Source organism: Eschscholzia californica, unplaced genomic scaffold (genome assembly GCF_041429995.1).
Source record: "Eschscholzia californica isolate CP2 unplaced genomic scaffold, dmEscCali1.0.p SCAF_4, whole genome shotgun sequence".
Taxonomy (NCBI): Eukaryota; Viridiplantae; Streptophyta; class Magnoliopsida; order Ranunculales; family Papaveraceae; genus Eschscholzia; species Eschscholzia californica.
In genome coordinates this window covers 2,461,921-2,488,855 of record NW_028238461.1, presented here as the reverse complement: position 1 = coordinate 2,488,855, position 26,935 = coordinate 2,461,921, and the positions used below count along the sequence as shown (strand labels likewise).

Here is a 26,935-nt window from a genome sequence, read left to right as displayed (position 1 = left end):
GGTTAGCTAGAAAATGTTGCATTCTCGCAATAGAAATCCATTGCTTCAAGTACTGAATATTTGTATTTTACCCCCCCCCCCTGTTGCTCCGGCAGATCGATTCTTTAACTGATCATAGGTCCGATACTTTGTATATTACCTAGAAGGATATTAACTCATCGCTGGGGGTTAGGAGTAGAACGATCATGTAACTGACGTTAGACTAAAACAGAAAGATATTAACTCGTCGTTGGGGGTTAGGAGTTGTAAATAACAGAAAAGTTAGACGGTTTTGTCTGCCATAATTGAACTCCTTTATTACTCTGCTCCTCAAACAACCTCGGTTGATAAACGGGTGATTCTATAACTTCATCACTAGTTGTATTGTTCAAATTTACACCCGAAGTAGTCCGAGATTTGCCAGTTAGCATTAAAAAAGAATTTGTATCAAGTTATGGAGAGGTCAACAAGAATGAAAACAAAATAAAATATTCAACATAAACGATTAAAAAAACACATGCTGCTGAAATTCCACATAATAGCAATGGAGTTTCAAATGTGTTCCTTACTTGCTTGATCCGCCTAGGTCCCCAAGTCGAGGAGGACCATCTAGATCGAGAAAATGCTTAAGCATATCAACAATCATCAATCAAACCCCTGTACGAAATAAAAAAAAATGACGACACTGTCAAGTAGGGGTGGGAAAAAGATCCGGAAGACCGCTATCCGACCCGTTCGACCGAGATAAAAAGTGTCCATGGACACCCGATGGTCATAACGGTCAGTGTCCGACCGGTCCGAAAGAATTGGCGGACGGTCACGGTCAAAATTTTATGTCGAAGGACCGACCGCTGACCGACCGGTACGAGTGACCGAATAGGTTGACCGACTAAACTGTCCTCATTTTTAGAAGTTGACCGTTGAATTTTATAGACATATAAATATATGATGATCGTTGGCTATAGTCATATAGTCCTCTGGAAGACCAAACATTAGTGAATGGCTTAATTATATCTTGTCAAATGATGATCAACTGTGTTTTTTCTTTTTTATATTTACTTTTGATTTCTTGGCTAAACATCTTCATTTGTAAGTAATTTTGTTTGTGGTAATAAAAATAAAGTTCTGAATTAAGTAAATTTATTGGAAAGTTCGGACCGAGACCGTCCGGTGTCCGACTGGACCGGTAAAATAAACGGTCTTGGACGGTCAATGGACAAAGAATTCTTGAGAGTGACCGCCCGAGTAAATAGGTGGTCACCAACAGTTTATGTCCGAGTCGACCGGTTCGATGAAGTTAGAGTCCGATACCGACCGGTCCGGACCGATTCCCACCCCTACTGTCAAGTCCTATGTAACATGAACATTCATACAGGAATAGGCATCCAATTCTAGAACGCGGTGTTGGACGCAACACACAACAAGCAAAAAAGAGGTCAATACCAGGAAATAGCAAGGGGGAAGCCTATGGTTATTGCGTCCTTCATTTTCATTTATAATAATGTTCTTACCATCAAACCCACCAATGTTGTATTATACCCAAAGATATCGACCTAGAGTTATATGTTATGGGCCCAACACAAAGTGCTGATGTGAAGTAGTATAAGGGAGTATCCATATACATAGGTTACAAACATGCATAGGGGTCTAAAAGATGTGTCGGGTCGTCGAAATTCTTCCCTCTGAAGGAAAACACAATTTAGTTCTTTAATCTTTGCAAGAACTCTAGGTTGTCGCAAGACATCTAGTAATTGAGGATGGGTAGTCCTATGTTGAAGTATCCACAGAAGAACATGGTCCAGACTCTCCTAATGAAAAAGATACTAACTAAACGTTTTTTTTCTTTTTTGAAGAATAATTAACCAAACAATCACTCACCTCTTCTCAAGATCATGTAACACTTGATCGATTATAGGGAGAGGAGTTTTCTTAGTTTGTAGTTTTTTTCACAACTCAACTGCAGTAAATGCTCTGCATAAGGAATAACACAACTCAATTAATACTAATTGACAAATCGAAAGTAACGCGACACACATTATATAGTAAGGACTAAGGAATTAAGTAGAGAGACCTTTTTGCAACTGATTCAATTGCAATTTTCTCGGCATCTTGTATACTACGTGACAGAAAATAGTGTGTTTCTGTCACGTAGTATTAAAAGTTACAGTATAAACCGTCACTAAATATGTCCTAAAAAAGGAAATTAGACGTAGTTTCTCTGGTTTTTAGGGCAATAGGTTTTGGTCAAGTCTTGTAAGTGCGACTGGATGGGGATCACTGATCATAAGACCAAATTGGTCGAAAATAGAGGCAGCAGCTGTGAGAAATTCTGGAGAGAGAAAGTCTACCAACTGTAAGAAGATTCAAAATTCACACCTAAAAACGGTCATGGTTTCTATTTCTTTTTGTTCAAAACTTTCTATTTTCTCTTAACCTCCCAAGGGTTGAAAAAATTAGAAACAAAGTAGCTATAAATAAATACAGACTTCCCCTCCCCCCCCCCCCCCCCCCAGATAACAACACTCCCTCTTCTTCCCGATTTCATCTCAGTCTCTCTACTTGATTTTCTTTCAAACCCTCAACAATTGACGAATACTAGCTTTCATATCTATACTTGATTTCCTTATTTGAAATGGCTGCTTATTCCGAAATCAGGTTACCCTTTGATCTTCAATGTCAGATTCTCTATCAGCGAGTTTGGTCCCAGAAACATCAAATAACACAGAGCCGCCCTACTCAATCTGATGACATATATCAAACTAATACTACGTCTAATTTCTTGTTTGATATTCGAATGCGTAAGAAAACTGAGTGGATGGTAAGATCAGCAGCAAACCACGAACAAATGTTTCTTTATGGAGAAAGATTGGAGCCAAACATAATTAAGAGTAAATTTTGTCTCAACCCAGATACCTTCAACTATTATTCAACTTTCCGTCGTACCATTCGCACCAATCTCTCTCCATTCCAAATAGACGATCGACTCATCAAATTAAAAATAGTCGAGTCCATTGCAGGCTTAGCAACCCAAGTCGCTAATGAAGAAACCAACAAGGGTCAAATTAAGTATAATAAGTATCTAATTCGTATGAATATTTTGATATCTTATGTCAAAGTTCATGAAGAAATGGCACACATTGAAAGGGTTTTGATAGAATCAAGTAATCAGATCAAGATGGTTCCTGCATCCCTATCCTCCATCTACCAATTGGAAAAAATCGAATTCCATGGTGATTCTCAATTGACAACGAATACTACTAGTTGCAGCATCTGTCTGGAAGAATTCGAGAGAGATTCATCATTGACAAAGATGCCGTGTTCTCATATGTTCCATAGTGATTGTATAACTCAATGGCTCCAAACGAGTCATTACTGTCCTATTTGCAGGTTTCAAATGCCCCCCCATTTAGACAGACACTAGTAGTAGTAGTAGTAGTAGTAGTAGTAGTAGTAACTCGTTATTCTTAATAGAGTAACTTCTTCTGATGAGATGTATTATGTATATATATATATAGTGATCTTTGTGAAACCTGAGTTTCAATTATTTTATTAATTGAATTCTTTCTCTCTGTTTAATCCATTCTTGGTTGTTTCAGACTTATTTAATTAGTGATACAAAAACAGGGGGTGAACAAACATTTCATAGAAACTGATAATTGATAAGCCAAATATCAGAGTTTCTTAGTTATTCTAATGATTCAAAAGTCGACAGAGACACCATTTCTCAGGCTCTTGAGCTATACAAGCACAGCTTAAAGGCTTCATCTTTACTCGCTTAAAGCATCCGTCAAGAAATAACAAAACTTCTTTAATGTTTGAGTATATCCAAATAACTTTGTAACAAGTTCATCTTCATGCTTCACCCATCTCAACTTTCTCCCACTTTGAATCGACCCACTCTTCGTTAATCACTAGTTGTACTCTAATCGCGCGCATTTTGAATACCATTTTTCGCTGTACTAAGATTCCTCAATGATATATAGAGCATCATAAGTCACCCCAAATTGATCATTAGAAGCACACGTACTATCCAAGTATACAGGATTCAAGCAATGCATAAGGCATAGACAACATTTGATACCTTTGATAACTTTAGCATGGCTCATCTTCATAAGCTATTCTCCCAGCATGGCAGCATCGGACGCTATAAGTATAAAGTATTAAGTTTTTTTAATGCAAGTTTTTAGTTTGGATGCTATATAAGATAAACAAAGCATCGAATCAAACAAATTCCACTCTTTTAATAACATTAGTATGGGTCATCTTCATAAGATATTCTCGCCAAGCATCGGACGCCCTAGACTTCGTTCCGTCGTCTAGAGTAACCTATCCCAAATTAAACGATATGTTTATGTATTTTTCGAGCTCCATCCCTCCTTTAATAACACTAGCATTGCTCATCTTCATCAGCAGTTTCCCTGAAAATCCCAACCAGATATTATGCCATCTGAAATTCTTCTCATTTTCCGAGATATATCGCCTTGGTTATCTTCTTCATTGCTCTCACTTGAACTATCATCTTCAATACCAGAGTTCTCATCAAAAATACTATTGGAGTTTTTCGGGGAAAACCTTGAGAACATGATGTACACATAATTCGAATCCCTAAATTGATGAAAAGATTTGATTTTTTTAAGGGGAAACCCTAGTAAACATTATATAAACATAATTCACAAACTTAACTTAAAGAAAGATGTCGTTGGTTGTTTCGATCTTGATTCTTCCTGAAATTAGATGAACAATGAAACAATACCCGAGACAAATTGATACTTGAAATTAACAGACAAGGTTCATTTGGCGGGGATTGGAATCTTCAAATATTTGTTATTTTCTATTTGGTCCCTAGTTGATAACCACTCGCGCTTTTAGCCTCTTATCTGACTTTGTATTTTGATATTTCTATAATAAACTTGTATAAATTTGTTACCTGGGATCAGGTATAAATTTGTTACCTGGGATTAGGGGCGGCCTGAGCACAATACAGCCAAAGCGCCCCGCTTCGATGCCAACATAAGTGATGCCCTCATGCTTTGATTTTGTTTTTACTTTCAAAATAATAGTAGATTCTTCAACAAAAAAAAAATAGTAATAGATTTCACCTAAATTTATTTGAGTGTTACCTTAGTTGTTACGAGGTTAGATCACGTGGAAGTGTTCAAATCCTCTCCTAAGCACGAAAGGGAATACACAAAAAAAATACATTATATAGAGCCTCACTTTTTAATTCGACTTGGAGCGTCCCAAATGTTCGATCGGCCTGACTGGGATAAAATATTCTTGTGATGGATTTTTTTAATTACAACCCCTCTATTCTTCGTGAACAGGCGGGATATGCAAATAGACCCCCCTGTTCTTTAGCTCGTGAAGAACAAGAAATATTTTAATTTTGTTTTTAATGTTGAGGATAACCATTAATGGATTCTCATGGAGAGAGAGAGTGAAATAGATAAGGGGAGAAACTAGACATTTAAATTTTTATTTTTAGTAATTAATTTTTATTTTGTTAAAGTAGTAATTAGAAAAAAAGAATTGAGGACCTTCATTAATGAATTATAAGGGACTAAAGAAAAAGACGAAAGACTATGATCGAAAATTTTAATTTAACTTTTTAGTCAGTATATTAAAAAACACGAAAGAGATCATTTTGACATTTATACAAATTAAGAAACCAGACTGAAAAATAATCGAAAAATAATCCAAATAACTTTTTATTTGTAAATCTCATAAAGAGAAGACGGATCACACTATAGTAATCCCAATACTAGACTAGGGGAGTCCAGACTTAATCTTGGAATTTAATTTTCTCCACAAATAGATCTTTGGTGGGTTTTTTTTTTGTTTGTCCGATAGAATTTGAATTTGCTAGAATATGCACGGGAAATTCATCTGGTTTCATTCATCTAATAGTGCCTAAGAAAAGTCAGTAATTTGATTGGGAATTTATCTGATATCTTATTAGTTGATGCAGAGAGTCAATGGTCTTATGATCCGCTCAATCTTTATGGTCAATTAAGTCTTATTGGGTCACACACCATGGAATACAAAAATTAGGGTTAGAATGATTCCCGGGGTTTTGAATTCTCGTATAACGTTAGACATTAATTATATCCTCAATCAAGTACTATATCAAATCAATTTAGGATGCCGTCAACGGACTTCCACCTATTTAACTACTCCTTAACCCATTTATTAACAGACAAAATCCAAGAATTTAATTAAAGATTAATGGGTATTCCTTGTGATTAGAGCGCCTTCTGTGATTCATTTGAGCACGACCAAGGAAAAGAAACATGTCACCTTAAAGTTCGTGGTTCAACCAAAAAATAAAATATTGAACCGAACCATTAGATAAACTCTGTGATTACAATACGAAAATCAACGACTAATAAAAAGAAGATCTAAGTATTTTTATATAAAATTGAGATAAGTTTGTGCAAAATGAGCGGGTTATTTGTTGGCTCCACCGGAATGACACTAAAAATCCTAAATTCTCATTTTTCCCGTATCAGCATTTCTTCTCCTCATTATAAATGTTCTCTTTGGTAGATTTGCTTCAAAAGCTATGATGACAAGCTTGCTAGTAATTCAAAATAGTAAGCTATTATAACTGATAGATATTAGCACATCGAAATAACTGTCAGATATAAATTGGTTAATTTCAATTTGGCTTTCAACTTGTGACCAACTGAAAATAGTGATCTCTATATTTGTCTAACGTTGTAGTTTACCTCTTAGTATCATAATTCTGCTAGTTAAATTTAACAGTCAATATTTTTTTTCTCTTTTTATCCTTTCCATTGACGATCAAATTTGACAACAAAATTGTGGTTTTGGGGCTCAAAGTGAAACACTAGATAAATATAGGAGGCAATCGGCTCAGGAGAATTTGCTTTCACTTTTTGAAAAAAGAGATGAATCATGGGGGCCAAATTAAAATGAGTTAATTCTTATAAGGCCCCCTACTTTGTGACCAGCTTCTTTTATGGCCCTCTTTTTTTCGTAAATTCAAATATGACCCCCTATTTTCAGACAAATGTCATAACTACCCCTCTGATTAATGTATTTTCAAAATAAAATAAAAAACAAAACCTAAATTCCACCTCACATCCTTCTCCACCACTCATCTCTCTCCACGTCACCTCTCTCTCCAACTCACCTCTCTCTCTCTCTCTCTCTCTCCAATTCATCTCTCTCTCTAACTCACCTCTCTCTCTCCAAGTCACTCCTTCTTCTCCGACGAAGGTCGCCGGCCGGCGACCTTAAAAAAAAAAAATTTACCCTCATCTCTCTCTAGAAACTCCGGCGAAGGGGTTTCCCCTTCGTCGGAGAACAGACCAGATCTGTTCGTGAACAGATCTTAGACCACGAAGGTCTGTTCAAGAACAGACCTTCTCCGGCGAAGGGGTTTCCCCTTCGCCGGAGTTTCGAGAGAGAGAGAAGAGGTATTTTTTTTTTTTTAAGTCGCCGGCCGGCGACCTTCGTCGGAGAAGAAGGAGTGACTTGGAGAGAGAGAGAGAGGTGAGTTAGAGAGAGAAATGAGTTGGAGAGAGAGAAAGAGGTGAGTTGGAGAGAGAGGTGAGATGGAGAGAGAGAGAGATGATGTGGAGAGATATGTGTGGGGGAGTAGGAAGTGAGGTGGAATTCAAGTTGTTTTTTTTTATGTTGAAAAAATATTAATAAGAAGGATAATCAGGACATTTACCTCAAAAAAGGGGGTCATATTTGAATTTACGAAAAAAAGGGGGGCCATAAAGGAAGCTGGTCACAAAGTAGGGGGCCATATAGGAATTAACTCAATTAAAATTGACCGGATATTAACCTATCTATACAAACAAAAGGTGGACGGTCCAGATTGATAGTTATATATTAAAAAGGTGAAACTGGTAATACCGGAAACACTTGTAAAGTTTCTCCTAAACCCCAAGAAGGCAAATAAATAAGAAAGCTAGCTACTTCCCCGCTTCAACAGAGAAACCCGCAAGTTCCGCCCGTCGAAATCCATCTCAGACCTAGACAGAGAGAGAGAAAGTCAATACAGTCCGATCAACATTTTCATCTTCCTCAAATTCTGCATGGTATGAAAGGGTTTCTTTTGATCAACCCTTTTTCTTTTTTGCACATTCTATACTCAATTTTTGAATTTCAGAACTTTTGATTTGTTTTCTTCACATTTTCTCAGTATTTCCTGATTATCCTTTGTTATTTGAATCATGGGTAGTTCATAAAACATCTGTTTTAAGTTGGGTTAGTTAGTTTGATATTCTATTCATTTCATTTTCTTGGGTTTGTTTGATCTTTTCTTCTGGTTTCTTTCACTAAAAGAAAATTGAAATGTTCAAAATTCATGGGTTTTACAGAGATATTGAATTGTTTTATTGATTGACATTGGGGTTCAATAGGGTATTTTGATTTATGGGTATTAGTGCTTTCTTATAAACACCATCACCCTAATGGTTTTAATGGCAGAAAGGGTCACTTTGTGGATTATTTGAAGTAAATTAGATTGGGGATGACTAGATTTTGACCCTATTCTTGTTCCTAGGGTTCTTGATTGTTTCCCTTATGTTTCCAATATTCAAACTTTCCTTCTTGTTGCAGGATAGATGAACACACTCACCGGATTAGTTACATTAGTATATTACCATGGGTGAAAAGAAGCTCCATTCATCTAGATTTGTTTGTCCAAAATCACTTGTCTTTTTGTTCACAATTTCAACCTTCATTTTCATATTCTCTTGGTTCTTCGTTTTGCGTTCAACCGAACATCCTCAAGTAATCGAATATGGTTTCTTACCCAATAGAAAGATCTTTGCAACAATTGACACTGGCATTACCCAACCTCGAAATCAAAATGATGCCAAGTTTGATTTAATACCCAACACCTTAGAGTCATTTGATCAGAATGTCGAAACTCTACCCGTCAGAAAGGATTTAGTTGGTTGTGATTCAAATAAAGCAGTCTTGAAAGTTTTCATGTACGATTTAAATCCTGAATTCCATTTCGAGCTCTTAGATTGGAAAGCTAAAGGGAATAATGTCTGGCCTGATATTCAAACTAAAATTCCCGTTTATCCCGGTGGATTGAACTTGCAACATAGCATAGAGTATTGGCTTACGTTAGATCTTCTCTCGTCGAGATTTCCTAACCGAAAAGGGCCTCTTAATGCTATAAGGGTCTTCAATTCTAGTGAGGCTGATGTGATTTTTGTTCCGTTCTTTTCCTCATTGAGCTATAATCGGAACTCAAAGGTTAGGCCACCCCATAAGAAAAGCATAAATTATGAGTTACAAGAAAAACTAGTGAGATTTTTGACTCGTCAAGAGGAATGGAAGAGGTCGGGTGGACGAGATCATGTAATCTTGGCTCATCATCCTAATAGTATGTTAGAGGCAAGAATGAAATTATGGCCAGCCATGTTTATACTTTCGGATTTTGGAAGGTATCCTCCCAACATAGCTAATGTTGAGAAAGATGTGATTGCACCTTACAAACACATGATCAAAACCTTCGTCAATGATTCCTCCGGATTTGACGATCGCCCAACACTGCTGTACTTTCAAGGAGCTATTTACAGGAAAGATGTAAGATTTCTACTCCAATTGATCTTTATTTCCATTATTGTGTCTCTCCGTTTGCAATTACTTCTCTCCTGCTTGGTTAATTTCATAATGTTTGTTCTATTGTTTACCACGTCCCTTCACTTTCGATTTTCACTAATTATCTTACTATATGTTTCTTTTGTTCTGGCTTCCCAGTAAGAGTGATTCTAAAAATTGATTTACTTTAAATCATGTTTATGCATTTCAGTTCTCAATCTTAACTTGATAAACGGCATTTGATTATCGAGTGGTCTTTATCAATACTTCTATAACAAATTTCTGGCATTCATTTAGCATTGTAAACTGTCCTTGTTACATTATATTCCTCCACAGTATCTCTGCCTGCATTCATCTCTTTCATTCTTACTACATGATTCTCGTATATTCTTATCTTCGTTTCTTCTACTCAGGGTGGGTTTATTAGACAAGAGCTATTCTATCTTCTAAAAGAAGAAAAAGACGTTCATTTCTCTTTCGGGAGTGTCCAAAAGGACGGAATCCACAAAGCTACCAAGGGTATGCACGCCTCAAAGTTCTGTCTTAACATTGCCGGTGATACCCCATCTTCAAATCGCCTATTTGACGCCATAGCAAGCCATTGTGTTCCTGTAATAATCAGTGATGAAATAGAGCTCCCTTACGAAGACGTTCTTGACTACTCCGAATTTTGCATCTTTGTACGAACTTCTGATGCTATTAAAGAGAAGTTTCTCATAAACTTGATCAGAAAGGTGAGCAAGGAAGAATGGACTCGAATGTGGAATAAGCTGAAAGAAATCGAAGGTTTGTTTGAATATCAATACCCATCGAAGAAAAACGATGCTGTTCAAATGATTTGGCAAGAAGTTGCACGAAAAGTACCTGCGATTAAGCTGAAGTTACATAAGGCATGGCGATTCTCTCGGACTAAAGAAGGGAGTAAAAGACCATCAACTTTGGTTCCATGGTCAAAATCTAAGCATTCATGGCGAGAATTGAATTGAATATAGAGATCATCTGTCTATGTAAATTTGCTGCTTCTGAAAGGTGAGATTGATTTTTGTTTTTCTCACTGCAGATTTTGACTTCTTCAAATATAATGTACTCTTAGTCACTACTTGAATCAAAATTCTTGATCCTTTTCTATAAGTTCAATTACGAAGCTGTTCATTCGGACTTTGGGGATGTTTACTTTCATTTCCAAACTCGTGTCTGAGCTCTGAGTTAGTGTTTGTTTTTTCTGTTAGATTTGAAATCTGACTCTACTTCTGAATGGACTCGAGTTAGATTGCAGGGTAACTCTTTTTACCGTGATGTGAGAGTCGTCTGAATGCGTGATTAGCGTCGATTTTGGGTCATTTAAGCAAGAGGATTCAGATTCAGACAATTGTCCCTGACTAAACAGCACTTAACATAGCTAGATATTTTTTTTATGATCATCAACCATTACATAGACTGAAAAACTTTAAAAACAAACTTAAAGAACAGAACTATGAAATACATCACTAATTCTTATAACTGATTACTAATCAAGCTTGTACTAGGCTCAGTATCATTTGGCGAAGGCCTTTCGCATACTCGAGCAGTTTATCTGATGCAGGGATTGTTTCTTTAACCTCTTCCTGATCTTCAAAATCTCGAAGCCATGATTCGAACTTAGGAAATGTACCCGAATCAACCAGTTTCACTCCTGCAACTTCTTCGAATACCCAAAGCCAATATGAACCACATCCAAGAATAATGTCTAAAAGCCCAATTTTTTCTCCACCAAAGAAACGTTTATCTTTGAAGAAGCCATTTTCGAGTTCGTTTTCAAGTAATTTTAAGTAGTTGTGAACTTGATCGACTGCTGTTTTTTGTTCTTCGCCAACGGATTTGAAGACGGCTCCAACAGATGGACCTAACTGCAACAGCACATGAAGATTAAAATGTCAAGTCGGCTTTAGTTTCAATATCATTATCAAATACATTCTTCTTATTTAGGCCCTCAAATTTGGGCTTCATATTTAGGCCCAAAGTGTCAGATAAGCATCTTTGGCCAGGGCCGACAAGAATACTTGTTCAATAAGTTAACTAGAGCTATCCGATATAGTCTTTTGGCAACAGTAAGATTTGAACTGGTCTAACCACTATTGCGAGGCACACATGCTACTACTCAGCTAGAGTGGGCTACGCAATTGTTTGTTACGGACTTACCGTCGTTAGACATTATGATTACGTAATCAACTATATCGAGTAAGAAATGACTTGCTTTTTCAACAAAGTATTGTGTTAGCCCCTAAGGACCATACTTAGTTAATATGATATCTTAAATGCCACACGGACCAACAACTAACCAGTTTGTACATGTACACTTCTCACATGATAATATGGTTTGTTAGTGTAGCAAGTTGGGCCAAACCAGCCGGCCACAACCCGATGCCTACCTCCCTCGTGAGAGTTTCGACCTGTGTTGGAACTTTTGAACGATTGATGTGGTCGGCCCAGATATAGATTATCTGATGGACTGAAATGCATGCAGCATGCATGATACAAGATGGATTATGATGTACCTTTTCATCAACAAAGTGAGACCAAAACCTTATAACAGCTCTTTCATATGGAGTTTCAGGCAGAATCTTGTACTGGTGGTCAACTCCGGTCCAAGTCTCATCAATATATTGAAGAATGATGACCGATTCAGCAACTGGGTTCTCATTGTGAACAAGAACCGGAACTTTCTTATGAACCGGGTTATAACCTAAGAGAGAAGAACTCTTGTTAGAAAGATCTTCTTCAATATACTCATATTCTACACCTTTAAGTTTCAAAGCGAGTTTGACTCGGTGAGTGTATGAACTCTCCCAAGACCCAAAAAGTTTCACAATATCTTGCTTATCATCTTGAATCGGTGACTCAGTAGAACCCATTTCTCAACTTCCTTTTTTTTCTCTTCACTGAGAAAACCAGAGACTAAAAATGGGTTTTTATAGTAGAGAAAAAAAGCAAGGATGGTAACTCAGTCACATGGGAGAATAGGGCAAACGTATGCATCAAGCTTTTGTATTCTGCAGAAGAAAACCTATTTTAGTATAGCAGCTGTAAGACCTGCAGTTTATTATTGAGTGATAAGTTGATGGTGTAGCCCTAGCTAGGTACTACATTTATTTTAGTGTAAAGTCCATAATTAATATGACTTGGTCAAGAAGTGAATAATTTGTTCCACAATCATTGGTTGAGGTGTGGTAAGTAAGTTATTAAAATGAAGAAGAGAAGGAAGTTTAATATTTTATTACTAGCTCCGACTAATTTACCCGTACTTTCGTGCAATAATTTATTCATATAGGCAGATATTTTGGTCGAATGTATAACAAAACTATGGATATGGTGAGGCCGAATACACTGAACGTGTATTTGTGTACCACATTTTTCATTTCAAAACCACCCGAGAACTAAGTGCGTTATACATATATATGTATGGTGTGTTTGGATGGCGGAGTCATGAGTCCTTGGGATTCATGATTCCGCGAATTCATGAATCCAAGTAATATTTTTTGGCTTGTTTGGCAACTAAGAATCCTATGATTTATTGTTATTTGAGTATTTCTAAACGTCTTTAGAAAAATTATGATTTTTGAAAAAAATAATGATTTTGAAAAAAAATAATGATTTTGTATAAGGAAATATTTTTTTTTGTTGATTTTAAGTTTGAAATTTAGGTTCATTAATCGAAAATCCTAACAAATCCTAGGGGATAGGGTGGGATTTTGGTCCAATACAAATTTTAGAATTAAGAATCCTTAGGATTCAAGAGTCCTAGGATTCTTGGTAGCCAAACAGACCAAGAATTCATGAATCCTACCAAATTCCACTTTTCATAGGAATCCTACTTAGGAATCCTGCAACCAAACACACCAGTAACATGTTGTGACATGTTGTTTTCTAGATCATCACAATCTGTCGTAAACGACTACTTAATTCCTTTCAATCAAACACAACTTTACCTTATTTGGTAAGTTGTATTTGACAAAGGGAGTTATTTATCAACTTCTTAAAAGTTATAAATATGGGTAAATAACTCAGAATGTATAGTTTACCATTTCCAAACAGAAAGAAACAAAGTTGTGTTGAGTGAATGGGTGGGAAAGCATTGACAAGTCTCACTCTCAATGCTTAAACCTTTGAAATCAAGTGAAGTGGAGGAAACAGCAATATTGACAGAATTACAGGTCCCATTCTTACTGACATTTGAAATTCTGATTTTTTGTCCCCCACTTCATTTTTTTTTACTTACCATTCACTCAGCTGTACTCTGTTTTTCCCTGATTCTCTGAGAATTACCAAACCTTTACCTAATCTCTGCCAATTTGTACTCCCTAATTTGCTTTCCATGTCTCTTCCCCCATTTTTGTTTTTTCATTGTTCTAGTGTCTACCCAGATTTTTTGATTAGTCATTTCTTTAACAACAGTACTAAGTTCAAATCACAAAAAAGTGCAAAATTTGAAACAGTGAAGGAGTTTACGTAACATTCCTAACTCCTATTCACCGATAGGGTCAATTTCATTTTGGCATCTGATTTGCGACAAATTAACCGTTTTGACATCCATAAGTGTTTTTACCGTTTTTTTTTTTGCCTTTAAATGTAAAAAAAATTCAATTTTTTTTCAAAAGTACCCTCAGGGGCCAAAACGGAATTAATTCTCGCATTTTTTTAAAACAAATTATATCCACCTCATCTCTCCCTCTCTCCCCCATTTTATCACCTCTCTCCTCTATTTCATCTCTCTCGCCACCTCATAATCTTATCCGACGAAGGTCACTAGCTGGCCAAAATTTTCGGCGACCTTAATTTTTTTATTTTTTTCGTTTTCTTCTTCTTTCTCCTTCTTCTATCTTTTTTCCTCTCTCTTTCTATATATGTATCTCCGGCAAACAAGAACAATCTGATGCAGGCGCATACGGGTTGGGCCCGCAAACCCGCGCACCCGTGGCTTAGTCGGCCATTCTAGAAGTTTAGGAGAGTCCTAGTTTAGAAGGATTCATAATGAATCTATGTTTAGGAAGTTTCATTATTTTAGTATTTCTATTATTTAGGAAAGTCCAGTTTGAGTCTATCTAGGAAAGTCTAATATCCTATAAAAGGATGTCCAGTCTGTCTTTATATTTGGATGTTGAAGAGAAAACCCAATCAAGTTTAATCGAGTTATAGTTATTTTATCTTTCTTTTATCGTTATTTTATCGTTCTTCGTTTATTTTATTGTCTACTTTTAATTCCGCTGCGTTCTACATCATGTGGTATTCAGAGCCACCAAAATTTTGGGCTAATGATTCTAGAAATTTTTTTCCAGACCAGTTAGATCCGTATCAATCGTATTCTATTCGTCAAGATGATTATATTCAATCAGATTATACTCATCAAGGGATAACGAATCGATGCTTATGCGCATCATGTTTGTATGCGAATAAGGATTCGTACGATTATCATTGGAATCCAGGAGAAACTGTACGAGAAAACTCATCACAACCTCCATCCTCTTATTATCTGACTAAAACCGCACCACCACCATCACCACCACCTCCGTACTCTTACACACCACCTCCGTACTCTTATACACCACCTCCGTCCTCGTATACACCACCACCGTACTCACCACCATATTCACCATCACCTCCATCTTCTTATTATACACCAAATATCCTATAAAAGGATGTCCAGTCTGTCTTTATATTTGGATGTTGAAGAGAAAACCCAATCAAGTTTAATCGAGTTATAGTTATTTTATCTTTCTTTTATTGTTATTTTATCGTTCTTCGTTTATTTTATTGTCTACTTTTAATTCCGCTGCGTTCTACATCACAATCCCTTCACCGGAGGTCTGCTTCCCTTAGTCGAAAGTAGATAGAGAGAGAGTGAAGAAAGAGAGTAAAGAAAAGAGAATAAGAAGAGGAGGAAGAAGGAAGAAGAATAAATAATGTTTTTGTTTTTCAAGTTTGAAGGTCGTCGAAATATTTGGCCGACGGAGAAGATGATGAGGTGGCGAGAGATGAAGCGGAAGAGAGAAGTGGTAAAGTGGAGGAGAGGGGTAATAAAATGGAAGAAAGACGGAGAGATGAGGTGGTTTAATTTGTTTAAGTTTTTGGGGAATTAATTTCGTTTTGGTCCCTAAGGATACTGAGGAGAAAAGTTGAAAAATATTTGACCCTTGAAGTCCAAAACGAACTGTAGGACACTGATAGGAGCAAAAACGATGAGTTGGTCAGAAAATGCAGGCTAGGCGAGGTAGTGCCCGATCCGCCCTAGACCGGCTATATTATGCCCGGGCCCGTCCGAACCCGCCCGATTCCCACCCCTAGGCTCAGGGCCGCAGGCAGGCAGGCGCAGGGAGTTTAGTAACAGGGGTTCAAGTTCAACCAGGTCCAAGGGGTGTAGGGTTTCATAGTGAGAATGGAAGAAGAAATTGAGAATCTAAAAGACTTCAAAGTTGGTCCTTTACCAACCCTAATTTACATTCCAAATTTCATCTCAGATTCTGAACAAACCCAACTCCTTCATCAAGTAAGAAATTCATCAAATTACTCTTCCTTTTTCAAGTTTAATTTGATCTTGTTTCTATTCTTTCTTGATTTTTTGGTTAATTTCTTTATCTACTTTCTTCAGATATATCAATCTCCCATATCCAAATGGAAATCATTGAAGAACAGGAGATTACAAAATTGGGGTTTGTCCTCTTTCCCCCATCTTCTTCTAAATCCTTTACCTAAAAAGTTGGTTCACAGTCCTTGAAAATTTTATGTTTTTAATCCAACAGGTGGTGTTGTTCATGAGAAGGGCCTTCTACCACAGGATTGTAAGTCTGGAAAAAACCTCTCCTTCATGATCTATTCAATGAATTAGTTCCTTTATTTTTCTTTGAGAAATTTAGAAATATAAGAATTTATATTGAGATCCTTGGTAAAAACTGTTGCCCTGTTGTTTTGCTTGAGGAAGCTTGATTAGTTTTATAAATACAACAAATTTAGTCAAATCAATAGCATCAATTGTTGGGTTACATGTTTTCGATCCTATTGATGAATAGGTTCCACTACCCTCGACCTTCTGATCCTCTTGGTCTTGCCTTAAAATGGCACGACTCCGTGAGAATAGTCCCACATGGGAGTATGGGTATCTAGCAACCAAGAATATAAGGTCTATCTAGGTCCTCTCCACTCATCGCCAATTGGTTTTGAGTTGGATGGCCACAAACTTAACAGGGATACGAGCAATTCTCATGTCGTCTGGCTCGGCCATAATACGCTTGCTGGAGTCATTGACTCTCAATGCCCGGTATAAGCTCATACATTACTTTATATTATATATATTCTCTGGAATGAAAGATATCCGAGTTGTGCCAATGTGAATGGGGTTATCGCCAATATCGTTAAACTCTAGACTAATCATATTGTTGAAAATTAGTTGCATACTTTGCCTGGAATTGTATACCACAATTTTATTCGCTATTATCCGCATAGGGTTCTTACTGATAGGACTGAACTCAAATAGGACATATTTTTGCTTTTCATATGAAACATGGATTTGATATTTAAGCTTGTTGATTTTTAGCAAGATCTTTTTCAAGCTATTGAGTATCTAGAATGAGTCCGGTAATTATGGTGATCTAATCCGAATTTTTGAAGAATACTCTCTTTTGGTTGTGTAGTACCTCCTTGGCTAACAAAGATTACGAAGAGAATATGTGAAGAGAGTGGGCTATTCCCTTCACCAATAAATCATGTCCTCATTAACGAATACCTTCCCGATCAAGGTATCATGGTTCGTAAGAAAAACTTTCTCATCTACTTCATTGTCTTTACTATTTTCAGTCTATAATATTTAACACCAAAAATACTTGGTTCAAAGCACATTTTACCTGCATTTCTTTGTAACAACTAACAAGGATTCTAAGAAACTTCAAACACCGAATGTGGAAAATTGGAAGTTTAATGATAGTGTTGTTGCATAAAATGTGATCAACCGCTTAATCACGAAATTGTCATGACGATCAAAACTATGTGGGATTTATCATATATGTTCTTTTTTTTTGTCTAATTCAGCCACACCAAGATGGACCCGCTTATTATCCAGTTGTGGCTATCTTATCTCTTGGATCACCTGCTGTGATGAACTTTACCCCTCATTCAAGATTAAGAGAGTCTAATAACACCGATAAATCTCTTGCTGAGTGTACGGATTTGGATAAAACAAGAGCTTATAACCATACTGATGCGTGTTCAGATAATCACCAAGATTCCTCGATCCTACTGATGCCTTGTAGTTTGCTGATATTCAAAGATGAAGCTTACTCGGGTAGATAAATCATTGAGTTATTTTTATTTTATTTTCGCATGATTTTAAACGTTGATTCTCTGAATTTTCTTTTCAAGTGAAGTACATCTCATCATTTATGTGTCTTATCAGATTATCTACATGGTATAGAAGATAATAACGTTCATCAGTTAGATAAGGTAAATTTGATAAATAAGTTTGATTCACAAGGTTATTGAACTCATTTCATGACTTAGATGTTGTTTGTTTTTCATATTATCATATTTGAAATCTGACTCGAGATCTGAATGATCTCAAGTCAGATTTTAGTATGTTTGTATCTAACTCGTCTGAATGGCTGACACGGACTGATTTTGGTCCAATTGATTCGGACATTAAATAAGAAGAGCACATTATCTGAAATTACCTGAAATGACTATTGTGTCACTGACCAAAACAAGTCAGACTTACGCTACTCATGTTCAGACAAGTCAGATTTGACGGCGAGTCAGATTCAGACACTCAAAGACACAAAGTCTACCTTACTTGAACGATTTGTTGTTATTGTCTTATTGATTCTTAGGTTATTGATTTCCCATTCTGTTTCTTTTATAGGTCGTGAACGTTCTTGAAGCTATGAAACATCATAAACAAGATTCAGCTTCGATTTGCTCGGATGACGCAATAGAGCCCAAATGTTCCAAAAATAGCAAGAGTATCGAAAGAACGAACACCAGAGTATCGCTTACATGCCGGTTAGTTTTGAAGGTCCACAAAAAGCTCTTCAAGTTGTGATACTAAATTTCTAGGGTTTTAACATAACTGGATACTGTATTTGAGTTGCCTCAAAGAATTTTGTTCATCAGAAATTCCATTATGATGGTAAATTTCTATTGATGATCACAGAAACCAAAATAGAAACATTTGGACTACAGTGGCAGAATTGTGTTTAAAATGCATGTTTTATATGACAGTTTATATTCTTTTTTGTTGAAAGATATGACAGTTTACACGGATATGACAGTTTATACGGATACAAGGACTCTTCTTTTCGACCTAGCAGTTTTTTTTCCCTTACATGTTTTATGACAAAATTGCAAGTAAATAAAAAAGAAGATGGGGGGTATTATTCAATCGATCATTTTTTTAATTAGGACAGATAAGAAGGTAACGATGACAAAAGTCATCGAAGGTTGTTTCTTCGTCTTCTGATCGCCCAACTTGTCAAGTTCCTTAATTACATATGAAGGATCTTGTGATGAATATTTATAGTGGCGGAACTCTGCAACTTTTTTGATGTTCTACGATTTGTAATTTTGCATCACAATAGTCAATGACTACCTTAACATTTTACTTACTATTTTATTATTAAGTTGGTGGTTAGTTTGGAAACTGGACCCGCCTGAAACTGAGGTGACCCGTTCGGTCAACCGACCGATCAATCGATCAAGAACGGGTAACAATCAAAGGAATTTCTTAGGGAGTATTTTTTGTTGAATGATGTGTGATAGTTGCCTAAATTACATGACATAAATTTTGATCGCAAACTACTTCTCCCGAGACTCAATCCCACAATTTTATGAGCTTAAGATGGTAAGTGTATGATTGTACTTGGTATAGTGGTATCGTTCAAAAAATAAAAAGAAATTATTATCTTATAACATAAAAAAAAGGAAAAAAAGGAAAAAAATGAAGACCCCATGTATGAGCTGTGTGAATGATAGAAATATAAAAACACAGACATTTTTGCAAAATTAAAAAAAGACCAGCGGATAGAAAACGATTTTGCTTACGATCAATGTAGTTCAACTTCCTTCAAATATCTAGGGCATCGAAATCACTCGATTCATGATGCTCTGTTGTTGTTCTTCATTACGAAATCGAATTCATTCATGGCTTCGCGACTACGATCATCTTCAATCTTTTGCTATCATTCTCATTTACATTCAGGTAACAACACTAGGATGATTACTTCTTTAATAAATTAGGGTTTTTTTTTTTTTTTGAATAAATTAGGGTTACTACAATTTTGTTGTGTATTTTCTATGTGATAACAGATCGGTTGTGCTTTGGTTGGATCTCTTGGGGCATTATTCAATGGGGCATTGTTAATCAATTTGACAATTTCATTGTTTGCTCTTGTTGCGATTGAGAGTAGTAGTCAGAGTCTTGGACGTACTTATGCTCTTCTTCTTTTTTGTGCTATTTTGGTGGATATCTGTTGGTTCATTCTTTTCTCTCATCAGATTTGGTCAGTATCCCTTTCCTGATTCATTCTCTGGTTTATATTTTAATGGATCGTGCAATTTCTTTACTTTATGATTTGTAAGTGTTATTGAACTGATATAGAGATTTTCCGAAAAATTAAGTTCCTTTGGGATATCATTTTGATTGAAATTCAGATAATTCATGGTGAACCTTCCAAAAATATGTTAACTTGAGGTTTATAGCTAAAATTAACATCAGAAGATGCTTAAGTTGCTCGAAAATTTGGCAATTGTTGGGTTCTGTTTGTCGACCAAGATCTACAATTAGTAATTTTCTGTATTTGCCATCAGTTCATCAATTTTATTTGAACTTTTTTTTATCGGGTTATATGTCTATATTTTGCAATTCAAATTATAATGCGCAAAAAGATGAATCCTTTTCTCTATCTAGAGCAGAGTTCCCCTTGAACCGAGCAAAGCTGACGCAACTAATCATTCCTTTTCCTGTTTAATCTGCGTCTAGTACATTAACTTTGAATTAGATGCAAAGAGTAACCCCACACTTATGAAAGGTTTTCTGGTAATAGTTAGATTCGTAGTACTCAAAACACATACCTCATCATGTAAAAAAACCCATCTTAGGATACGCTCAACATATTGAATCTTATATTTCAGACTGTCCGATAAATGATATAGATATTCACTTCACATTTTTCCGCACATATAGACGATATTTTTTTATAGCATTTCAAAATACTTATTTAGTCACAATTCTTAAATTTAAGAAATCTTATAGACTTTAAATGTATTGAATTGGACCCCTTGTTGTCTATGATGTACTGAACTACTGATACTACATAAATTAGAAAACATATGGGAGTATAGTACATCTCAATTGCGGATTAAATCACTTATAAAGTGAAGTTTTGTGAGGAGTATATTAAGCGAGACCTCTGTGCTAGAGACGCATGCAGAATGTACCCTGAGAAACAAAATGTGATGTCCCATTCTCATACGTATCATAGACTTTCTATACCTACAATAGTACAATTATTATACATTTAACTTGGTTCCTGTTTCTTTGGAGAACGTCTCCGCTGGATTTAGGTGTCAATATTAACTTCTATTGCTTATTAATGTTCAATATTTGCAGTATTGACTTCTTGGTGCTGGTATCTTTAGATTTTAACCGCAGTTGTTCACTGAAAGTGTCATTTTGAGATGGCCTATAGATTTCTTGGTGGTTTACAATAGGTCGTCTCTTGTATGTATTTTACTGTTATAAACTTATAATTTTCTACAATCTGCTTTTGTTTCTATATTTGCCCATGTTAAAATAATCTCGTGTCTGTTGCCGATATTTTTGTTGCTTGCGCAGGAACATTTCTTCTGAAAACTACAGTCCACTGCTTATATTTTCCATAAGGCTTGCTTTCCTGATGCAAATTCTTGGATCTTCTGTGAGGTTGTTGTCATCATTACTTTGGATTCAGATGTACAGATTGGGGGTTTCTTCAGGAGACAACTCTATTTCTCGAGAGACAAATTTTGATTTGAGAGAGAGTTTCTTGAATCCTCCAGCTCCTACAATAGTTAGTCAGAATTCTAATTCTGAAATAATTGGAGGCTCCATTTATGACCCAGCGTACTATTCATCTCTGTTTGAAGATGCTCAAGATGATGGATTAGAATATGGGGTAATGTGCCTTCACCCTTAGATCTCAACATTTGCCTCAACTGCATTTATTTTCATCATACAGCTTCAACTTGTTGATTTGGTTGCCCATTGTGCCTCAAAAAGAATTAATTGAAGTATAAACAAGATATCTGAAAGCATTCGGAATTGAAAATTGTTATGTAAATGTATTTCCATTATATACACAATATGTGAAGCAAATATCAAAATCATAAAGTGGATGGAAGAAGCTCTGGTTTAGTTTGATAATACTATTGTCTAGGTTATGTTCCCTAATTTTCTGGTACAAATGTGCTTGTTATTTTTAAGAAAATGTGTTTGTTATTCGTATCTGAGTAAGCTTGTATATCTGCAGGGTACCTCACCTTCGGTTGGTGGGTCGACACATGCTTCTCAATCACCAAAACTAAAGTCCAGCATTAGTCGATCTTTCCAAGTTGCTAATGTAAGTAATGTTGTGTTATCTGCTACTTCTGTCGGTCATAAGATAAATTTTGTGTTATCTGGAGCAAAATACCATGGTGTTTGCTCCAGTTACTCGATAAAATGCAAGGTTCCTCCTCTACCTGTTTTGTGACGTGGTGTTCTTGTACGCTAGTCAAACCACTGACTAAATGATGTGAATCAGAGTATTGGACTGCTAAAGGCAATCCCCGAGCAGCCGACCAACATGGTCCAATGACAAGGGGAACTTCTAGTTGTTAGTCTGTTCTAAATATGTTCAGTTGGAAACATGTGGGTTGCCTCTAGGGGAGTGCACCATCAGAAAATTTAGTAAATTACATTGCATCATTATTAGGATCAACTGATTCTTCACAAAGTTGACCACTGCAAATCTTTGTTATTTCTTAGTTGAAGCGAAATGACTGAAAATCTCGTACTTCTCTAATACAAGGACCGACTCTTTCCTTTTCCCTTTTGTGTTTTTACTTCACTTACAATTCTTGAAACTCATCAGACATGTTCTGGGTAGGTTGGGAACTTGGGAGATTTCAGACCTCTCCGTGGTTATGTGCATTTTGTATTATTCAGACAAGTTTGAGATTTAACCTTCTCTTATTTAAGCATATCTCTGAGCCTAAAAGCTCACTGTTGGATATTATCTCAATCTAATATGTTAATTTGCTTTCATGTTTTGCTTTCAACAATTAATTGTGTGGCCTATAAAGATTTTCCAGTCCCTTTTATTAGTTTGGCCAGTTATTGAAGATTGTTAGCACTCAAACTCCACTTGATTGAATATTACGTGGCGAACTCGCATTGCCTGAAGGTGCGAGAAAATATACCTAGTCAACTCGTGAAAGAGCTTCCAGTTATGGGTAACAAATAACTTGGTGAAGGTACCAGTGTACATCGTCTGACAAAAAAAAGTATGTAATATTCGAGGGGTATAAAGAGATTCGGCTCTGTCTCAGCCTTGACCATCATTACCCATATATTTTGTCATCTTAATGAACACATTTATAGATTTGTAGTTGGTAAGTATTTATGTGCTTGTGTTACTACCATATGCTGCAACTAAGAGGCTGTTTCTGATGCAGGACTGATGAGAGTTCTAATAATCCCCCGGATCTACACATTTTTTTGGCAGTCCTCGCCGACTCATCTGCACCCACTTTCAGAACTCAAATCAGGCGCGGATAATATACAGACATGGGATTTTACCAGCCTGTTTTACCAATTCTTTTCCACTGTCAAAATGGGATGGATTCTAAAAAGAGAAACCCGTGTCCTGATTAATTGTACTTAACTCAGATCTGAATCATTCATTAGTTAGCTACTGTATCTACCTTGATGACTTCAAATGGCAAGAAAGTGGGCGACGGAATCCAGAGAATATGATTCACATTGGTTCGAAAAGGTCCTGGTTAGTTTGTCTTGTTCCAGTAGCAAATTTCTGTTGCAGAGCATTTACACTGGAACTTTACGACTGTAAGTCATTAGGCAGTCTACTAATAGAGACTCTCATACAGGGGAGTATGTTAGTTTTATCGTTGTTGTATATATTATAATCAGTTTTTTTTTTTTTTGATGAGAGATATATTATAATCAGTTTCTCTCGAGTTTTTTGCATTTGTTCTTTTCAAATAGATTGTTAACAAGTAGTGAAATTCTAATTTTTCTGAGTTTCTTTGATCAATACTATTTAAATTAGTCTACCAAAATAAACATTCTGAAATATGACTCAAGTAACTAAGATGTCTTAGTAAGATTTTAGATTGTCTTATAGAAAAAGAAATACTACCTAAATATCCTATGCAGAAGGGACTGCGGAATAGTTATAAGAGCGAAAATTGTAATTAGCCCGAGTGGGTGCACTCTCTCCTGATGTGTGTTGACATGGCAGAGCCCCATCTGTTAAAGTTGACTGACTGTCTTAAGAAAAGAGTCATTTTTAACAAAAACAAAAAGCAAAAGGTCAAAAAAAGAAGTTAGTCACATGTTGGGGGGCACAAAAAAAAATAACTTTTTTTTTTTTTGAGACGTTCCTCCTTTTATATAAAGTTGATACCCTTTTAAGTTAACCGTATCTTCTTTTGCAGAAATCCACATACTTTTTAAGAGAGGATGAATCCATGATTAACCGTGTCTTGTTTTAATTTAAGATGTTTTAGTTTAAGAAGCAAACACCAATTATAATTATCTCAAGCATGTGGAAGACAAGGCATTAACATCTGAAAGTAAATAAAAGTCTTCTTATGAGTAAAATATTAGTATCATTTTCTCGAGATGGGAATTACTTCTGAGGATGACTAAAAATGTCTTCTTAAGTGGTGTTTTTGTTACCAGATTCAACTGAATGAGAATTATTTTATTCACATAGATTGCAATTTAAAGAGGACATTTTGTAATTTGACTAACAAGAACGGGCATGTGTGTAGACCAAGGTGTTATAGACACCCAAATTGTTCTGATGAGAAGAAAATTCGAATGTCATAAGACTACTTATTTATAGGATTTTTGAGTTTAAGGTCCAAAAATAGGGGGGATAATGAGTCATATATCCACTCCTAAATCAATAAATAAAATAAAACCAAAATAAATCGAAAATGTAAAATAAGTCCAAAAATTAACTATTTGGTGGGTCCCATGCATCAATCCTTTTAATTATCTCTCATTTTTGCCCTTTCATAAATATTTTTCAACCATTGGTAAACCAAAGGTTTATACTGGTTAAGTTAGTAACTCTTTCCATAAATTTTATGAAAGAATATTTATGTTGGATATTTAATACCAATCTTTATTTCCATAAACTCTATAAATATTTAACCAAATCAGTGGATATTTAACAAAAACGAGTTGTCCTCTAAAAAAAACGAGTTTCTATCTATGTAACTCCATATTCTTTGAATTCAAGAAAGTATATTATTTCTAAATCCGTTGTATTTGATTAAAGTAACCTACCAAATCAATGGATATTTACCTAAAATGAGATGCTCAATCCCCAAAACGAATTTCTCTCTCTGTAACTCTTTGTTCTTTGAACTTCAAGAAAGTATGAAGTTGTGATTTGCGTTTTATCTCTACCTCGATCTAATTAGACATCTACAAATTCGTTTGTGAGGTATGTCTAACTTAAATTGATCGTTAGAATCTATAAATCTCTATTACTACAATTTCTATTACTACAATCTTCTTAAAAAAATTATTTATTCTAACAAAAAACTTATATGTAACATTTTTTATCACTTTTTGGTAAAAAGTGAATGCTGAAATCTCTATCAATTCAATATCTTTTTCATAAAAAAGTTTTATTAAGTGAAATTGTGTTTGCTACATTTTCTGTATTCTACTAGCATTTTCTACATTTTATTAGCATTTGTTATGAATTTGTTACAATAGGTTAAAAAAAAAATACTATTTTGTTAGCATCTTATTGATTCTAATAACATTTTTTTACATTCTATTAGCATCTGTTGAATGTATTTATTACAGTACGTTAAAATGCAAATACTATTTTTCTAGCATCCTACTGATTCTACTAGCATATTCTACATTCTATCAGTATCTGTTGAATGAATTTGTTACAGTAGGTTAACAAATACTTTTTAGTAATTAAAATGTGTAAAGTGAAATTATTTTTGTTACATTTTCCGTATTCTACTAGCATTTTATCGATTCTAGTGACATCTATTATGAATTTGTTACAGTAGCTTGTGTATGAGGTATGCTCATTTCCTACCCACTCTGTCAATCTCATTGATCTCACATGTGGTTGCGGTAGGTGGTCGATAGATGGTATCCCTTGTCGACATGCCATGATGGTAATACGGCAAGTTTTTTTTTATCATTCACCAAACAAGCGTTCGTCAACACTTATCAATATTATGTCTGCCCAATACCAAATTATGATGAGCCAATGGAGTACAGTGATGAAACAAGAACACTACCTCTGTTAACAAAGAGAAAACTGTGAAGACCAAGGACAGTAAGAAGAGATAGCTCAGGAAACATACCCAAAAAAATTAGGATTTGCGGTCGGTGTAAAAACCCGGCTTATCACAATAGTGCCTCATGCACCATAGCAATATAATAACTAACTTAAATTTTGATTATGCAGGTTTACTTACTCCGCTAGAAACATAAATATTCTACTTATGTCTTTTATATGTTTAGAGAATTTGATCAATGTTAACAGATTATCGTATTTAAACAAGAGGATTTTCCTATTTCCTATTAAATTTTATCAATGGTTACGATTTATCGTAGTTATACTCATATGTATTTGGATCAATGTTTCAGTTGGTATTATGATTTGGCTAAGAGTAAGTTACAAAATGTCGAAAAACTGAAAAAATGCTGGTAGTGTTGGAGAAATTTTGTCAACATCTTACTGGTATCTTTATACCCATTGGACCATGCTAGAAAAATTTGTTTGATGTTTCTAACAATTTAGCAATTTTCAATACAATCAAAGCAGGTTGGTTTTAGCCTTTGTTATATTTTAATCAAAATGTCTAGATTTTTGATATATTTTTGTACGAACTATTTGTTTCCTTAGTTATATATGTTATCAATGGATTCAGCATTAAGTGTTTGAGTTCATCATGCCTTTGCCCTACCACGTATTATAATTGTATAATTTCAGTAGTGTCCAAGAAATTTGAGTAACATCCTATAAACCTGTTGAACGACATCTAAAATATAATATAATTGTGGTATTATAGAACATTGATAAATAATCCCATA

General features: G+C 35.5%; 4 protein-coding genes across 5 annotated transcripts; 3 read left to right on the top strand and 1 right to left on the bottom strand.

Annotated features, from left to right (window-relative positions):
* Positions 1-7,872: 7,872 nt before the first annotated feature.
* LOC147541496 (putative arabinosyltransferase ARAD1) lies at positions 7,873-10,713 on the top strand. The gene is made up of 3 exons (XM_086634630.1): positions 7,873-8,054; positions 8,578-9,561; positions 9,990-10,713. The coding sequence occupies exons 2-3, from the start codon at positions 8,623-8,625 to the stop codon at positions 10,560-10,562; spliced, it is 1,512 nt and encodes a 503-aa protein (XP_086490756.1). The 5' UTR covers positions 7,873-8,054; positions 8,578-8,622; the 3' UTR covers positions 10,563-10,713.
* A 239-nt stretch (positions 10,714-10,952) lies between these two features.
* Positions 10,953-12,647, bottom strand: LOC147541495 (putative glutathione S-transferase). The gene is made up of 2 exons (XM_086634632.1): positions 12,111-12,647; positions 10,953-11,462 (listed from the first exon to the last, which is right to left on the bottom strand). Exons 1-2 carry the CDS (start codon positions 12,465-12,467, stop codon positions 11,088-11,090), a joined length of 732 nt encoding a protein of 243 aa, XP_086490758.1. The 5' UTR covers positions 12,468-12,647; the 3' UTR covers positions 10,953-11,087.
* A 3,117-nt stretch (positions 12,648-15,764) lies between these two features.
* LOC147541494 (oxidoreductase) lies at positions 15,765-18,876 on the top strand. The gene is made up of 7 exons (XM_086634628.1): positions 15,765-16,096; positions 16,199-16,259; positions 16,350-16,388; positions 17,238-17,350; positions 17,632-17,884; positions 17,996-18,042; positions 18,458-18,876. Exons 1-7 carry the CDS (start codon positions 15,986-15,988, stop codon positions 18,635-18,637), a joined length of 804 nt encoding a protein of 267 aa, XP_086490754.1. The 5' UTR covers positions 15,765-15,985; the 3' UTR covers positions 18,638-18,876.
* A 402-nt stretch (positions 18,877-19,278) lies between these two features.
* On the top strand, positions 19,279-23,885 carry LOC147541493 (uncharacterized). 2 transcript variants are annotated; one of them, XR_015223389.1, is made up of 6 exons: positions 19,424-19,792; positions 19,900-20,093; positions 21,428-21,746; positions 22,101-22,190; positions 23,287-23,744; positions 23,784-23,885. XR_015223389.1 is itself a non-coding variant. In XM_086634629.1 (5 exons), exons 1-5 carry the CDS (start codon positions 19,691-19,693, stop codon positions 23,290-23,292), a joined length of 711 nt encoding a protein of 236 aa, XP_086490755.1. In that variant the 5' UTR covers positions 19,279-19,690; the 3' UTR covers positions 23,293-23,885. The 2 variants fall into 2 exon arrangements, 1 of the variants encoding a protein (XP_086490755.1); XM_086634629.1 differs by having other exon boundaries at positions 19,279-19,792; positions 23,287-23,885.
* Positions 23,886-26,935: the final 3,050 nt, after the last annotated feature.

What these genes read in the sequence shown, in the direction of transcription:
- LOC147541496 (XM_086634630.1), top strand. Translation starts at nt 8,623, where the DNA reads ATGGGTGAAAAGAAGCTCCATTCATCTAGATTTGTTTGTCCAAAATCA. An exon ending in GAGCTATTTACAGGAAAGAT is followed by an intron (nt 9,562 to 9,989) that starts GTAAGATTTCTA and finishes TCTTCTACTCAG; the next exon opens with GGTGGGTTTATTAGACAAGA.
- LOC147541495 (XM_086634632.1), bottom strand. Translation starts at nt 12,467, where the DNA reads ATGGGTTCTACTGAGTCACCGATTCAAGATGATAAGCAAGATATTGTG. An exon ending in CTCACTTTGTTGATGAAAAG is followed by an intron (nt 11,463 to 12,110) that starts GTACATCATAAT and finishes GTGCTGTTGCAG; the next exon opens with TTAGGTCCATCTGTTGGAGC.
- LOC147541494 (XM_086634628.1), top strand. Translation starts at nt 15,986, where the DNA reads ATGGAAGAAGAAATTGAGAATCTAAAAGACTTCAAAGTTGGTCCTTTA. An exon ending in TTCCCGATCAAGGTATCATG is followed by an intron (nt 17,351 to 17,631) that starts GTTCGTAAGAAA and finishes TGTCTAATTCAG; the next exon opens with CCACACCAAGATGGACCCGC. An exon ending in CAAAGATGAAGCTTACTCGG is followed by an intron (nt 17,885 to 17,995) that starts GTAGATAAATCA and finishes GTGTCTTATCAG; the next exon opens with ATTATCTACATGGTATAGAA.
- LOC147541493 (XM_086634629.1), top strand. Translation starts at nt 19,691, where the DNA reads ATGATGCTCTGTTGTTGTTCTTCATTACGAAATCGAATTCATTCATGG. An exon ending in CTTTTCTCTCATCAGATTTG is followed by an intron (nt 20,094 to 21,427) that starts GTCAGTATCCCT and finishes TTGCTTGCGCAG; the next exon opens with GAACATTTCTTCTGAAAACT. An exon ending in ATGATGGATTAGAATATGGG is followed by an intron (nt 21,747 to 22,100) that starts GTAATGTGCCTT and finishes GTATATCTGCAG; the next exon opens with GGTACCTCACCTTCGGTTGG.